Source organism: Scyliorhinus torazame, chromosome 7, assembly GCF_047496885.1.
Source record: "Scyliorhinus torazame isolate Kashiwa2021f chromosome 7, sScyTor2.1, whole genome shotgun sequence".
Lineage (NCBI taxonomy): Eukaryota > Metazoa > Chordata > Chondrichthyes > Carcharhiniformes > Scyliorhinidae > Scyliorhinus > Scyliorhinus torazame.
Window position 1 is genome coordinate 11,643,722 of NC_092713.1, and position 15,226 is coordinate 11,658,947.

Consider the following 15,226-nt stretch of genomic DNA (forward strand, 5'->3'; position numbering starts at 1 on the left):
CCTTCTAGGAGGCTGCATCCCGAATGAGCGGGAACTCTGATGCCCCCTGTCTTTATAGTGAGTGTGCTCTAACTGGTGATTGGCTGCGGTGTTGTGTGTGTTGATTGGTCCCGCTGTGTGTCCATCAGTGTGTGTCTGCATCATGATATACTGGTGTATATTATGACACACCCTTCAACTCCCAATCTTTAGGAGACCCCTTCATACCCATCCTTCTCCCTCTCCCCCTGCCCTTTATTCCCCCTTTAGTGGGCATGGCCTCCTCAGGCCCTGGCCCTTGGCATTGCCCCCCAGGCACATGGGCAGTATCAGCTTGACAGTGCCTGGGTGGCAGTAGGCGAGCCAGGGTGCCACCTGACCACGGAAGGGTATCCAATGGCCTAGGAGACCCTCCCATGTGCTTTTACACGGGTCCATGATTGTATGTACCAGTGCTAAACGGCGCCATAGCGAGGTCTCCAAGGTGCGGGCATTAGTCCCTGGGCGCTGGGATTGTCTGGCACAGACATATATTTGGATCTCGCACTTGCGACATCTTGAGAGATCCCATTAGATCTCACGAGGCGTTCCAAGCATCGCAAATGTTCCGTCACGGAGTCGGGCGCAATGATGCCGTTTGATCTCGCCCTATTTCTTGGACCGGCGCCGAGGACTGGCGTGAACCACTCCGGCGTCGGGCCTACCGGCGGCGAAGGGCCTCCGCCGGCCAGTGCGAGTTGACGCATACGCAGGAGCGCCATCGTGTGCTGGCGTAATCCCAGCGCGTGTGCAGGCCGCCCGCAGAGCCAGGTCCCGCCGGTAAGGACCTTGTTTGATTTACGCCGGCGGGACTGGCCGAAAACGGGCGGCCACTCGGCCCATCGCGGAGCGGAGGACTGCCGGGGGTGGGCCGCTGCCAACGGCCCCCGGCCGGCGTGACGCGAGTCCCGCTCCCGTCGAAAAACCGGCGCCGGAGAATCCGCCAGCCGGCGTCGGGGCGGGATTCACGCCGCCCCCCCCCCCCCCCTCGGCGATTCTCCGGCCCGGCGAGGGGTTGGAGATTCCCGCTCCTTGTGTTTAAAACTTCCGTTTTTGCCCTTCAGATCCCAGGTGGAGATTTGATTGCTTTTTAAACGGCTGAATGATTCCTTCACCAAAGATGGTTCTGGTCCCCCGCACTTTGTCCATCACCCGCTCAACTCTCCCTGAAACCACTGGCTCCTCCTAGATTACATATCGATATTTATTGATATTCCTCCCTTCCCCGCTCGAGGGTTTATTCCTTAGATGTGAGCCAAGGCAGTGAATGTCTAAAGGTTACTTGACCCCAGTGAGCACTGTTGCTCAATGCAGGTCTGTTCTCGTATATCACCATCACATACCCCACTCATCACCCTGGGCCTGTAAAATGGTGGCTCAATGGGTGGCCCTCTCACCTCTCCACACAGAAGGGTGTGAGGTCATCCCCATTCCAGACACTTCGGCAGAGAATCCAGACTAACATACCGCGCGCAGTGAGGGAGTTGATGCACAGTCAGGTGCTCCATCGTTCACATGAGATGTTAACCGAGGTCCTGTCTGTCCTCTCAAAGTGGATGCTAACAATTGCACAGCACAATTTCAAAAGGATGGAGATGTTCTCCCCGGTGGTCTGCCCAATATTCATGCCTGAACCAGGAGGTTATCAGGTCATTATCGCATTGCTGTTGGTGGGAATTGTCTGGGTGCAAAATGGCCGCCACATTCCCTATTTCACAACCATTTTTATTCATTCTTTCACAGGGTGTGAGCATCGCTGGCCAGGCCAGCGTTTATTATCCACCCCTAGTTGTCCTTGAGAAGGCAGTGCCTTCTTGAATCTCTGCAGTTAATGTGCTGCAGGTACATCCACTGTGCTGTGGGGGGAGGGGGAGATCCAGGACTTTGAACCCAGCCACAGTGAGGCAATGGCTGCTATATTTCCATGTAAGGATGGTGAGTGGTTTGGAGGTGCTGGTGTTCCAACGTGCCTGCTGCCTTTGTCCTTCTATCTGGTACTGGCTGTGGGTTTAGAAGGTGCTGTGGAAGGAGCCTTGGTGAGTAGCTGCAGGCATCTTTTAGATGGCATTGGTACACACTGCTTTCATCATGTGTCGCTGGTGGAGGGAGTAGACGTCGAAGGTGGTGGAAGGGGTGTCAATCAAGTGGCCGGCTGTGTCCTGGATGGTGTTGAACGTCTTAAGTGTTGTTGGAGCTGCACTCATCCAGGCAAGTGGAGAGTATTCCGTCACACCCCTGACTTCATAGAATCATAGAATTTACAGTGCAGAACGAGGAAACTCGGCCCATCGAGTCTGTACCGGCCCTTGGAAAGAGCACCCACTTAAGCCCACACCTCCACCCCATCTCCGTAACCCAGTAACCCCAGCTAACCTAAGGGAAATTAAGCGTGGCCAATCCACCTAACCTGCACATCTCTGGACTGTGGGAGGAAACCGGAGTATCCGGGGGAAACCCACGCACACACGGGGAGGATATGCAGACTCTGCACAGTCAGTGACCCAAGCCGGGAATCGAACCTGGGGCCCTGGAGCTGTGAAGCAACTGTGCTACCGTGCTGTGTAGATGGTGGAAAAGCTTTGGGGAGTCAGGAGGTGAGTTCCTTTCCGCAGAATTCCCAGCCTCTGACCTGCTCTTGTAGCCACAGTATTTATATGGCTGGTCCCGTGTCTGGTCAGTGGTAACGCCCGGGATATTGAAGGTGGAGGATTCAGCAATGGTAATGCCATTGAATGCCAAGGGGCGATGTTTGGTTTCCCGCTTGTTGGAGATGGTCATTGCCTGGCACTTGGTGGCACCCGAATGTTACTTGCCACTCACTTATCTGCCCAGGTCATCCTGCATACGGCCATGGACTGCTTTTGACTAAACTTCAAATTGTATTTCATTGGCTGTGAAGCATTTTGGAATATGCTGCGGTTGTGAAAAATGCTATACAAATGCAAGTCTTTTGTGTGACTAGCAATCAACAACTTTTGCTCGCTTGGTTGCTGGCGAAGTGAGTGAAGCATGTTTCACAAGGTGCTTTTATTGTGAAGGGATTGCAAGAAGCTGCCTCAGTCCATACAGGCTGACCTTAACCCTGTATCAATCTACTGAAACAGAATAGGTTCAATCAGCAATTGAAATGCTTCAGGGGACAGACAGATGACTTGCAAGAACTTGTATTTTTTTTAAAGCGAAGTATTGAAAATGCCACAGTAACATCCGTATACTCACCTCCTGTGTTAATGGGTGGCGCAAAGCCCAGGGCACCTCCAGAATGTGCAGTGTACCAAAGTCATCAGATACAGCCAGTAAGTGTTGTTTTGCTGATGAAAAACAGATTAAGTTGGGGACAATGCAAATATTCCAACTATTTACTATCCATTACTATAACCGGAGTGTAATTGAAATGTATCTATTATCTTCACTGGCTTATAAATTAAAGCATTGAGCTTTGTGTAAGTTTTAAATTCCACTTCATGCTGATCTGGACACAGGGAAAAGCTTTTCTAAGATCACAATGCTCCCAGGATGTACCGCAAAGCCATAAAACGTTGGAGCAGAAGTAGGCCATTCGGCCCATCGATTCTGCTCTGCCACTCAACGAGATCATGACTGATCTGATTTTCCTGCCTTATCCCCATAATCCTTGGTTCCCTCACTGATTAAAACTCTGTCTATCTCAGCCTTGAACATAATGACCCAGCCTCTACAGCTCTCTGCGGTTGAATTCCACAGATTCACTACCCTCCGAGAGAAGAAATTCCTCCTCATCTCTGTCTCTAATGGAGACCCCTTATTCTGAGATTATGCCCTCGACTCTCTCACAAGAGGCAAAATCCAATCAGCATCTACCCTGTCAAGCAACCTGAGAATCCTATGAGTCTCAATAAGGTCATTCTTCTAAACTCCGATGAGCCCAGGCCCAACATCTCTTCATAAGAAAATCATAAGACCATAAGACATAGGAGCAGAATTAGGCCACTCGGCCCATCGAGTCTGCTCCGCCATTTAATCATGGCTGATATTTTCTTATCCCCATTCTCCTTCCTTCTCCCCACAACCCCTGATCCCCTTATTGATCAAGAACCTATCTATCTCTGCCTTAAAGACACTCAGTGATTTGGCCTCCACAGCCTTCTGCGGCAAAGAGTTCCACAGATTCACCACCCTCTGGCTGAAGAAATTCCTCCTCATCTCTGTTTTAAAGGATCGTCCCTTTAGTCTGAGATTGTGTCCTCTGCTTCTAGTTTTTCCTACAAGTGGAAACATCCTCTCCACGTCCACTCTATCCAGGCCTCGCAGTATCCTGTAAGTTTCAATAAGATCCCCCCTCATCCTTCTGAACTCCAACGAGTACAGACCCAGAGTCCTCAAACGTTCCTCATACGACAAGCTGTTCATTCCAGGGGTATTCTTGTGAACCTCCTCTGGACCCTTTCCAAGGCCAGTGCCTCCTTCCTTAGAAACTGTTCACAATACTCCAAATGGGGTCTGACTAGAGCCTTATACAGCCATCCCCTGGAATCAACCCAGTGAACCTTCTGTGGACTCTCTCCAATGCCAGTCTATCTTTCCTTAGGTAAGGGGACAAGAGCTGTCCACAGTATTCCAGGTGTTGTCTAGCTGGTGCCTTGTATCGTCTCAGCAGGATTCCCTATTTTTACATTATATTCCCTTTGAAATGAGGGCTCTTAATCTGTGGCTATAATTATCAACATTGGTGCCATCAATTAATCATCTGTTTATCATAGAATGATACAGCACAGAAGGCCATTCAGCATATTGTGCCTGTGCTAGCACTTTGAATGAACTATCCAATTAGCCCCACGACCCTGCTCTTGTAACACCAACAACACGCATTTGGCATGTTTAAAGCGGTCTTCAAAGGGGTGTTAACAGATAAAATATGTCATTGACCTACACTGAGAGGTGTAAGGGTTGTTGGGTCAGTGAGGTAGGCTGAAGAAGGTTTAATAAGGGGGGGAGATGTTTAGGGTGGGAGTTCCAGAGCTCGGGGCCAGCAGCTGAAGGCACAACCATCATTTGTGGAGTGATTAAAATCAGGAATGTGCTAGATGCCAGAGTTAGAGATGTGCAGAGATCTTGGAGGCTGGAGGTTACAGAAATAGGGAGGGGTGTAGGGACTGGAGGGGTTGCAGAGATAAGGAGGAATGTAGGAGTTGGAGGAGGTAACAGATAGGGAGGAGTTGTAGGGGATGGAGGAGGTTACAGAGAAAGGGAGGGTTGTAGGGCTGGAGGAGGTTACAGAGATAGGGAGGGGTGTAGGAGCAGGAGGAGGTTACAAAGATAGGGAGAGTTGTACGGCTGGAGGAGGTTACAGAGATAGGGAGAGTTGTACGGCTGGAGGAGGTTACAGAGATAGGGAGGGGTGGAGGTGCTGGAGGCGGTTACAGTGATAGGGAAGGTTGTGTGGCTGGAGGAAGTTACAGAGATACGGAGGGATGTAAGGGCTGGAGGAAGTTACAGAGATACAGAGGGATGTAAGGGCTGGAGGAGGTTACAGAGATCGGGAGGGGTGTAGGTGCTGGAGGAGGTTACAGTGATAGGGAGAGGTGCAGGAGCAGGAGGAGGTTACAGAGATCGGGATGGGTATAGGTGCTGGAGGAGGTTACAGAGATCGAGAGGGGTGTAGGGGCAGGAGGAGGTTACAGAGATCGGGAGGGGTGTAGGGGGCTGGAGGAGGTTACAGAGATAGGGAGGGGTGTAGGAGGCTGGAGGAGGTTACAGAGATCGGGAGAGGTGCAGGAGCAGGAGGAGGTTACAGAGATCGGGATGAGTATAGGTGCTGGAGGAGGTTACAGAGATCGAGAGGGGTGTAGGGGCAGGAGGAGGTTACAGAGATCGGGAGGGGTGTAGGGGCAGGAGGAGGTTACAGAGATAGGGAGGGATGTAGGGGCAGGAGGAGGTTACAGTGATAGGGAGGGGTATAGGGGCAGGAGGAGATTACAGTGCTAGGGAGGGGTGTCGGGTGTGGAGGGATTTGAAAGCAAATGTGAAATTTTTTAAATTGAGACGGTGCTGAATCGGACGCCAATCTATGTCAGTGAGCACGGGGAGTGATGGGTAAACTGGATTTTCTGCAATCGATGGCAGAGATTTTAATGACCACAAGTTTCTGGAGGGCTTCCGGAGCCATTTCCCTATAGCTCTGTGATTTCTTTCAAGTATTTACCCAATTTCCTGTTTGAAAGTTCCTGTTGAATCTGCTCCAGCGCTCATTCAGGCAGTGCATTCCGGAACAGAACAACGAGTGGGCGAAATGTTTCCTCATGTCATAGAAACTCACTGGAGAGAAGGAGGCCATTCAGCCCTTATGCCTATGCTGTTTTTTTGAAAGAGCAGCCATGTTACCGCTTGCTTCGTCAATGACCTTCCTTCCTTCCATCATCAGGTCAGACGGAGTCTCTTAAGGTGGCCCTGTGCCATATTTATAACACACCAGTGAAACACCTTGAGATATTTTATTACATTAAAGGCACTATCTGAATATAAGTGACTGTGTTTACATAATATCCAGACACAAGTTGTGTTTTGTTTGGTGTCTTTCTTGCCAAAATGATACATACCTGTGATTATCCACGGTTTGATGCAACTTATTGAGACAGAAGTAATATTCTGTGTCTGGGAGGGCTCGTGTGTTTTTTCGAGTAAATCCCAAATATCAATGTTCCCATCTTCTTTTCCAATGATAATGACCCCGGGTCTGGTGAGGGACCAGTGGCCAGTTTGGCAGCGTTTCGTTGCGCATGCTGAATGTACAAGGGGTCCAAGCTGAACATGCAATAACAGGAAACCAAACAAGGTTATATTCACAATAGATTCAATCATTAGCTTTCAGATTAGACTGGGGGATGTATACAGGGTAACCGTCGTTGTTCAATCGGTTATTCACAAAAACATGGATGACGGTCAGCAACTCAAACCCTCACCCGTGTGTTTGTTAACCTTGGCTCAAGTATTCCAATGGCTTCTATCCCACCTCCCACCCTTTGTAAACGTGAATCCATCCAAAACTCTGCTGCCTGTATCCCAACAGAGTCCTGTTCGCCCACAAACCTTGCACTCGCTGACCTATATTGGCTCCGGTTCCATCTACGCCTTAAATTTAAAATACCCTTCCTTATGTTAAAACCCTTCCCGACTCTCTGAACTCTTATAGGCTTTGAAAAACTCTATGCTCTTCCGAAGGAGAATAAGGAAAGTGATAGGCAGAGAAATCAAGGTCCTGTCCGACAATGGCACTGTAAAAAATAGTAGGGACGAGACAAGGTACGATAAAAGGACTAGCCTTAAGGTTTTGTACCTGAACCCATGGTGCATTCAAAATAAAATGGATGAATTAGTTGCAGGGATAGATGTAAAGGGATATGATATAGTCGGGATTACGGAGATGTGGTTCCAAGGTGACTAAGGATGTGAACTACAGATTGAGGGCTATTAAGTTTTTAGGAAGGACAGACATAGAACATAGAACATAGAAAAATACAGCACAGAACAGGCCCTTCGGCCCACAATGTTGTGCCGAACCTTTGTCCTAGATTATCATTGAATTTACAGTGCAGAAGGAGGCCATTGGGCCCATTGAGTCTGCACCGGCTCTTGGAAAGAGCACCCTACCCAAAGTCAACACCTCCACCCAACACTAAGGGCAATTTTGGACACTAAGGGCAATTTATCATGGCCAATCCACCTAACCTGCACATCTTTGGACTGTGGGAGGAAATCGGAGCACCCGGAGGAAACCCACGCAGACGCGGGGAGAACGTGCAGACTCCTCACAGACAGTGACCCAGCGGGGAATCGAACCTGGGACCCTGGAGCTGTGAAGCCACAGTGCTATCCACTTGTGCTACCATGCTGCCCCAGAACATATTGATGCAATATTTAGGAAATATATTGGAACAGATGATGTGGACTCTGTCTGGGTCGAGGTAAGAAACATCAAGGGGCAAAAAACATTCATGGGAGTGGTATAGAGACCATCAAACTGCAGTGGTAATGTTGGGACTAGCATTAGACAGGAAATCCGAGATGCATGTGATAGGAACATCTGTGATTATGGGTGACTTTAATCTGCATATAGATTGGGCGACTCAAATTAGTCACAGTGCAATAGAGGAGGAATTTCTGGAGTGTAGAGGGGATGTTTTCTGGACCAGTGTGTTGAGAAACCAACAAGGGAACAGACCACCTTGGACAGGGTGTTGTGCAACGAGAAAGGATTAGTTGGCAATCTAGTTATGAGAGAATCCTTGGAGATGACCTTGCCCCTTTGGGGCAGCACGGTAGCACAGTGGTTAGCACTGTTGCTTCACAGCTCCAGGGTCCCAGGTTCGATTCCCGGCTTGGTTCACTGTCTGTGCGGAGTCTGCACGTTCTTCCCGTGTCTGCGTGGGTTTCCTCCGGGTGCTCCGGTTTCCTCCCACAGTCCAAAGATGTGCAGGTTAGGTGGATTGGCCATGCTAAATTGCCCTCAGTGTCCAAAAAGGTTAGGTGGGGTTGCTGGGTTACGGGATAGGGTGGAGCTGTGGGCTTGGGTGGGGTGCTTTTTCCTGAGGGCCGGTGCAGACTCAATGGGCCGAATGGCCCCATTCTGTACCGTAAATTCTATGATTCTGTGTTTGTGGAACCTGTCAATCACAGCCCACTAAGAGAACTTTAATGAATAGTTTGCAGCTGAAGGATCTGAGGGGTTGAAACACAGGTCACTGTATTTCTCCTTCCAGAAATTGACCCGTGATGCTTCCTCTGTTTGGGCCAGCAGGTGTATTGCCCAGGTGAGCGTTACAACAGTAATTTTTTCACTGCCCCTGTCTGGATTGCTCTCTAGCTCCCCAGATAGGGGTTTCTTTTCTGGGGAGGTTTTATGTGGAGGTCCCTTTAGTTAGGGGGTCTCTGTGGCTGGTTCCTTTAATTAGGGGGCCTCTGTGGGGGGGGGGGGGGGGGGGGGGGGCCCTATTCAAGGGGTCTTTGGGGTGGCGGGCCAATCAGGTCACCCCAGTACTTGGGGGTAAGGGGGGAATGGTGGCCAGCCACGGGAACTTGCTATCGGACTGCCTGCTCAAAATGCCCCTGGGTCAGATGGTCAGCCGGAAACGGGTGCTCTGACCGATGGTTCACGAGTGAGGAAAGGCCGGCGAAGGGCTTTGGGTTTTGATCATTTAGTCAAGAGTGAATGGGTTTTCCCAATATCTGCACAGCATTGCTCGGACACACTCTTTACCATTATTGACTCTGCTTGCAGCCTTCCCAACTGGGGCTCAACATGATCCTGCGACCACAAGAGTTTGGAGTAATTGGGAGCTAAACCCAGAGGAGTTATCCAGCGGGCAGTGAATGGAAACCTTCACCTGATGGGTTTGTTACTGGTTCAGACTCGGGTGCCAGCAATGAAAGAAAGGTTTTGTAACTCCGTGTGTCACCTCGAGCACCGAAATTCAATCTGTTTTTAATTCTATTTCTGCGAAGCGGCGATTTAAACTGATAGCTGCGGCAGCTCTACTCCGTGAAAATAAACCTGGACAAGGCAAAATGGTGACTGATTGAAACCCCAGAAAAACCAACAGGGTGGGGAATTTCTTCCAGCATTCGACACTTTAACATCACTTAAAAAATGTCCACTTTTTAAAAAACATGAAGAACTATAAAACGTTTCATAAAAGCACAGGAAAATTGAACCATAGCCGTTCGTTCCATCATGTCAGTGACTATTCTCTTCAAGAGCAACTCAGCTTTGTAACCTTGAACTTTATTTATTTTCAGATAATTACCCAATTTCCTTTTCGAACGCCACGACTGACCCTGCCTCCACCACACCCTCAGGCAGTGAGTTCCAGATCCTAGCCGCTCGCTGTGTGAAAACGTTTCTCCCGTTACCCTACATCTCCAGTTCTTGACACTTGGGAACCGTCTCTCTCCATCTGCTCTGTCCAGCCCCCTCATGATTTTGAACACCTCCATCAAATCTCCCCCCCAGCCTTCTCTTCTCCAGGAGAACAATCCCAACATCTCCAAGCGATTTACTGAACGTGATTAAATGTTACAATATCTTTTCTAATTTCCAGCAATTTTACAACAGTTCGCCGGTTCAATCAAAAGACAATGTGAGCTGATATGTTTGCTCATTAGATAACGGTATTGTTGCTGGGTACAGCATTAAACTATATGGAGCTGGAAGTGACTGATTTAATTGTATGTGTGCGCATGCACCTGTGTTATGAGAGTGCACGTGTGTGTGTTTGTGCAGGGTGTGTTATATGTGTGCGTGCATGTGTATGTGGGGTGGGTATGATGTGTTTACAGGCTGTGTATGTGTCAGGAGTGGTGTATGAGAATGCGTGCTTGCAATGTGTAATGGGCTGTCAATGAACAAAGAATTTAGTGATACTTTCTGTCACTGTTCACACATGAAGAAGGACCATTGACGGAGGAGGACTGTAAGACTGTACCTCCCTTGAGTGCAGGGCAGGAAGATGGAAAATGATAAATATTGGGTGTGCTCTTAACACTGGAAACTAGTTTTCAATAATTCAGCAGAAAAACTGAAGTGGCAACTACTCACAGTAACACCTTCCTTCCAGATGGCAAACGTCCATCCTCCTACGGTTAAAATGATATCCCTGAAGAAGGGTGACCTTTGCACTGTGTTTACGGGACCATCATGGACAGTGTAGCAGTGAGTTGGTCTTGGGGCTGTAATATTAACAAACACCAAAAACTTTCATATATGTAATTTTTTAAAAAAAGACAAGTACGGGACAAATAATTCAACTTTTTAATCATCAAAGGGAAACAAAAAAGTGTTGAGTGCAATGTGAGAGTTTTAGTTGCAATACTCTGAAGTTCAGTTTGTCTGAAGCACCTTCACATCTCCACAATCAACTTTACTCCAACTAACAAAACTGTTCATTTTTGATTATCAGCCAGACATGGCGAGTTGGAAGGCAGTGATATTAAACAACATGTGGCTACCAGTACTGTAGATACAAACAACTATTGTATTTTGTTCACTCAATGGATGTGAGTGACCAGCATTTATTGCCCACACCCAGTTGCCTTTGAGAGGGTGGCATTGCGCCACTGCCTTGAGCCGCTGCAGTCCATGTGGTGTAGATACACCTACTGTGCTGTTAGGGAGGGAGTTCCAAGATGTTGAACCAATGACAGTGAAGGAACGCAATATATTTCCAAGTCACGATGGTGAGTGACTTGGAGGGGAACCTCCAGGTGGTGGGGTTCCCAGGTATCTGCTGCTCTTGTCCTTCTAGATGGTAGTGGTTGTGGGTTTGGAAGATGTTGTCTAAAGAGCCTTGGTGAGTTCCTTCAGTGCATCTTGTAGATGGTACACAGAGCTGCTATAGCCAGTTTAGCTCACTTGGCGAGACAGTTGGTTCGTGATGCAGAGCAAGGCCAGCTGTGCGGGTTCAACTCCCAACCCAGCTGAGGTTATTCATGAAGGCCCTGCCTCATCAATCTTGTCCCTTGTCTAAGGTGTGGTGATCCTCAGGTTCAATAACCACCAGTCAGCTCCCCCCCCCCCCCCAAAGGGGAAAGCACGCTATGGTCATCTGGCACTATGGCGACATTACCTTTATTTACTGTGAGCCAGTGGTGGAGGGAGTGAATGTTTGTGGAAGGGGCACCAATCAAGTGGTTGCTTTGTCCTGGATGGTGTCGAGCTTCTTGAGTGATGTTGAGCTGCACTCATCCAGACAAGTGCACAGTATTCCATTACATTCCTGTGCCTTGTAGATGGTGGACAGGCTTTGGGGAGTCAGAAAGTGAATTACTCACTGCAGAATCCTAGCCTCTGACCTGCTCTTGTAGCCACAGTATTAATATGGCTGGGTCCAGTTCAATTTCTCACCAATGGTAACCCCCAGAATGTTGATAGTCGGGGATTCAGCAATGGTAATCCCATCGAATATCAAGGGGTGACGGTTTGATTCTCTCTTACTGGAGATGGCATTGCCTGGCACTTGTGTGGCATGAATGCTATTTGCCACTTGTCAGCCCAAGTCTGGATATTGTCCAAGTCTTGCTACATTTGCCATGAACTGTTTCAATATCTGAGGAGTCACGCATGGTGCTGAACATTGTGCAGTCATCAGCGAACATCCCCACACGTGACCTTATGTTGGAAGGATGGTCATTGATGGAATGGCTGAAGATGGAAAGTGGTTTCCAATGGTGTTCCACTGGGATCAGCATCAGGGCTCTTGTTGTTTGTTGTATATATTAATGATTTAGACTTTAATGTGGGAGGAGTGATTGGGAAACTTGTAGATGACATAAACTTGGCAGTGTAGTTGATAGTGAAGAGGATAGCTGTTGATGGTTTGGTTGAGTGGGCAAAGAAGTTCCAAATAGAATTCATCGAGAAAAGTGTGAGGTAATGCATTTGGAGAGGGCAAAAGAAGCAAGGAAATACTCAATGTATTGTAGATTCAAAAACAGCTTCTTCCCCGCTGTTACCAGACTCCTAAACGACCCGCTTATGGACTGACCTGATTAACACTACACGCCTGTCTGCTTCACCCGATGCCAGTGTCTAGGTATTTACATTGTGTATCTTGTGTTGTTCTATTATGTATTTTCTTATTATTTTCTTTTCTTCTCATGTACTGAATGATCTGTTTGAGCTGCTCGCAGAAAAATACTTTTCACTGTACCTCGGTACACGTGACAATAAACAAATCCAAATCCAATTAACGGGAAGATATTAAGAAGGGCTGAGGAAGTGAGAGACTTTGGCATGTTGCCAGGGCTTGAAAATTGCTCCTAGATTGTGATATAACCCACACGGGTCTTACAGGGTAGGGATGACTAACTACGAGTTCCCCCGATAAGGAGGCAGGGGACCTTTAACTTGGCTTTGTATAAATAGAGTCGGGCAGTAAGGCACAGACTAGAGAAGACCCAGTAGACTTCTACTTATCATAGAACTTATCATAGAATTTACAGTGCAGAAGGAGGCCATTCGGCCCATCGAGTCTGCACCGGCTCTTGGAAAGAGCACCCTACCCAAGGTCCACACTTCCACCCTATCCCCATAACCCAGTAACCTCACCCAACACTAAGGGCAATTTTGGACACTAAGGGCAATTTATCATGGCCAATCCACCTAACCTGCACATCTTTGGACTGTGGGAGGAAACCGGAGCACCCGGAGGAAACCCACGCACACACGGGGAGGATGTGCAGACTCCGCACAGACAGTGACCCAAGCCGGAATCGAACCTGGGACCCTGGAGCTGTGAAGCAATTGTTCTAACCACTATGCTACCGTGCTGCCCTACTGGAGCTGTAGGTAATAGTAATTGTGAAATAAAGTAAGTTTTGTTTCAACCTACTCGATGTGGACTCTTTGTTGCCCTTTCAAAACTGGCGATGAGGATAAAACATGGCTAGCTATCAATGCTGCTGAGCCACCTTCCTATCCCTCTTGGATACAGGTTGGAAACTTTCTTTCATCATGCCTCATTTTGGACTTTATGATGTGTTTGATGCCGGACTGGAAGATTGGAATCAGTATACACAGAGGATGAGTTCCTTTTTCCGGGCTAACAATATCACAGAGAACAACCGCTAGGTAGATTGCTAACTGCCTGTGATGGCATATGTTCGGATTGATATACCCTGACATACCCAGTGGCCCGAGAAACTAAAGCTTTCAATGAACTTGACCCTGTCTGTTATAGTACAACGCTACCGGTTTAATACAGTTGAACAGACCCCGGGCGAGTCCGTCACCGAGTTTTTGGTGAGATTACGTAAAATCGCAGAATTCTGCGAATACCCTGTCTGAAATACTACCTGACCGCTTGGTTTGCGGCATTAACAATGCGGCCTTTCAGAAGAAACTGCTAGCTGAGCCTTCCCCGACCTTGCAACAGACCATCGAAATTAGATTGTTGTGGGAAAGCACAGAGTGAGGGGTGGAGGAGATACGGGGATGGAGGTGAATGCCCTAGGGTGCAGCCCCCCCCCCCCCATCAAGGAGCCCCTCCCTGAACCACCGCCTTGCCCTGAACCAACAAGTAAAGGCCTGACCCGGTGGCCGAACGAAGAGCCTTCCTGACAGGAGACATCCCCGGAGTCCGCATACAGGGAGGCAGGTCGACGCGGGACTCGTGGTCGCCAACGCCAGCATGAATGCAGGCCCCAAGTTAACCAGTGGTCCAGATGCCCCGGTTGAGGCAGACCCCAGCCCAGGGCCCGTACTTTCCATTCAGATGAGCCAGGTGAGGAAGACGACTGCATGCAGATGAATCCCACGGTAGCCCTCTGAGGGGCCCCCATTAAAGTTGCAGTGCGGGTGAATAGGAACCTGCTCGATATGGAATTGGACACTGGTGTGGTGGTCTCTGTGGTCAGACAAAAGACGTTAGACCACATTAAACTGGGGATTCAGACCTTGGATTTGACAGGCACCAGGCCAGATTGACAACATACACGGGAGAATCGTTAGATATCGCAGGTATTACTATCACCCCGGTGGTTTATGGGTGCTCGTCGGTGCACCTTCCACTCATTGTGGTAAAGAGCAACGGGCCCAGCCTGTTGGGCCGTGACTACCTGAGTCATCTATAGCTGCACTGGCAGCACTTCCTCCAGATGGGTTCCGATGGTTTGGGCGATTACTTTGACCAAGAGCATTAGAAGCTCCCGCCGGCTGCGCTCCTGCATCATTGGGCATGGCCTGGCTGGCCATAGGCGCAGTTGTTTGAGGGCTTTGCCAGCCTGTTTCAGGGGTCCACGTTCCTCTTGTTGATTGACGTCCATTGGAAGTGGCTTGAAGTGCACAAGATGGCGGGAAGCACATCCCAGGCAGCCATTGAGAAGTTACATTTTTTGTTTTCCACGCATGGCCTCCCTGAAGTACTTGTCACTGATAACGGCGCTCCTTTCATAGATACATAAATACATAGAACATACAGTGCAGAAGGAGGCCATTCAGCCCATTTAAGCCCTCACTTCCACCCTATCCTAACCTTTTTGGACACTAAGGGCAATTTAGCATGGCCAATCCACCTAACCTGCACGTCTTTGGACTATGGGAGGAAACCGGAGCACCCGGAGGAAACCCACGCAGACACGGGGAGAACATGCAGACCCCGCACAGACAGTGACCCAGCGGGGAATCGAACCTGGGACCCTGGAGCTGTGAAGCCACAGTGCTAACCACGTGTGCTACCGT

General features: G+C 48.9%; 1 protein-coding gene across 1 annotated transcript in view; it reads right to left on the minus strand.

Moving 5' to 3' along the window:
* dnai3 (dynein axonemal intermediate chain 3) overlaps nucleotides 1–15,226 on the minus strand; it is a 142,338-nt gene that overhangs the window by 5,449 nt on the left and 121,663 nt on the right. The window contains exons 18-20 of the mRNA XM_072510314.1: nucleotides 10,589–10,719; nucleotides 6,594–6,798; nucleotides 3,238–3,329 (exon numbers count right to left, since the gene is read on the minus strand). Coding sequence (XP_072366415.1) covers nucleotides 3,238–3,329; nucleotides 6,594–6,798; nucleotides 10,589–10,719 — 428 coding nt within the window. The remainder of the gene's footprint in view (nucleotides 1–3,237; nucleotides 3,330–6,593; nucleotides 6,799–10,588; nucleotides 10,720–15,226) is intronic.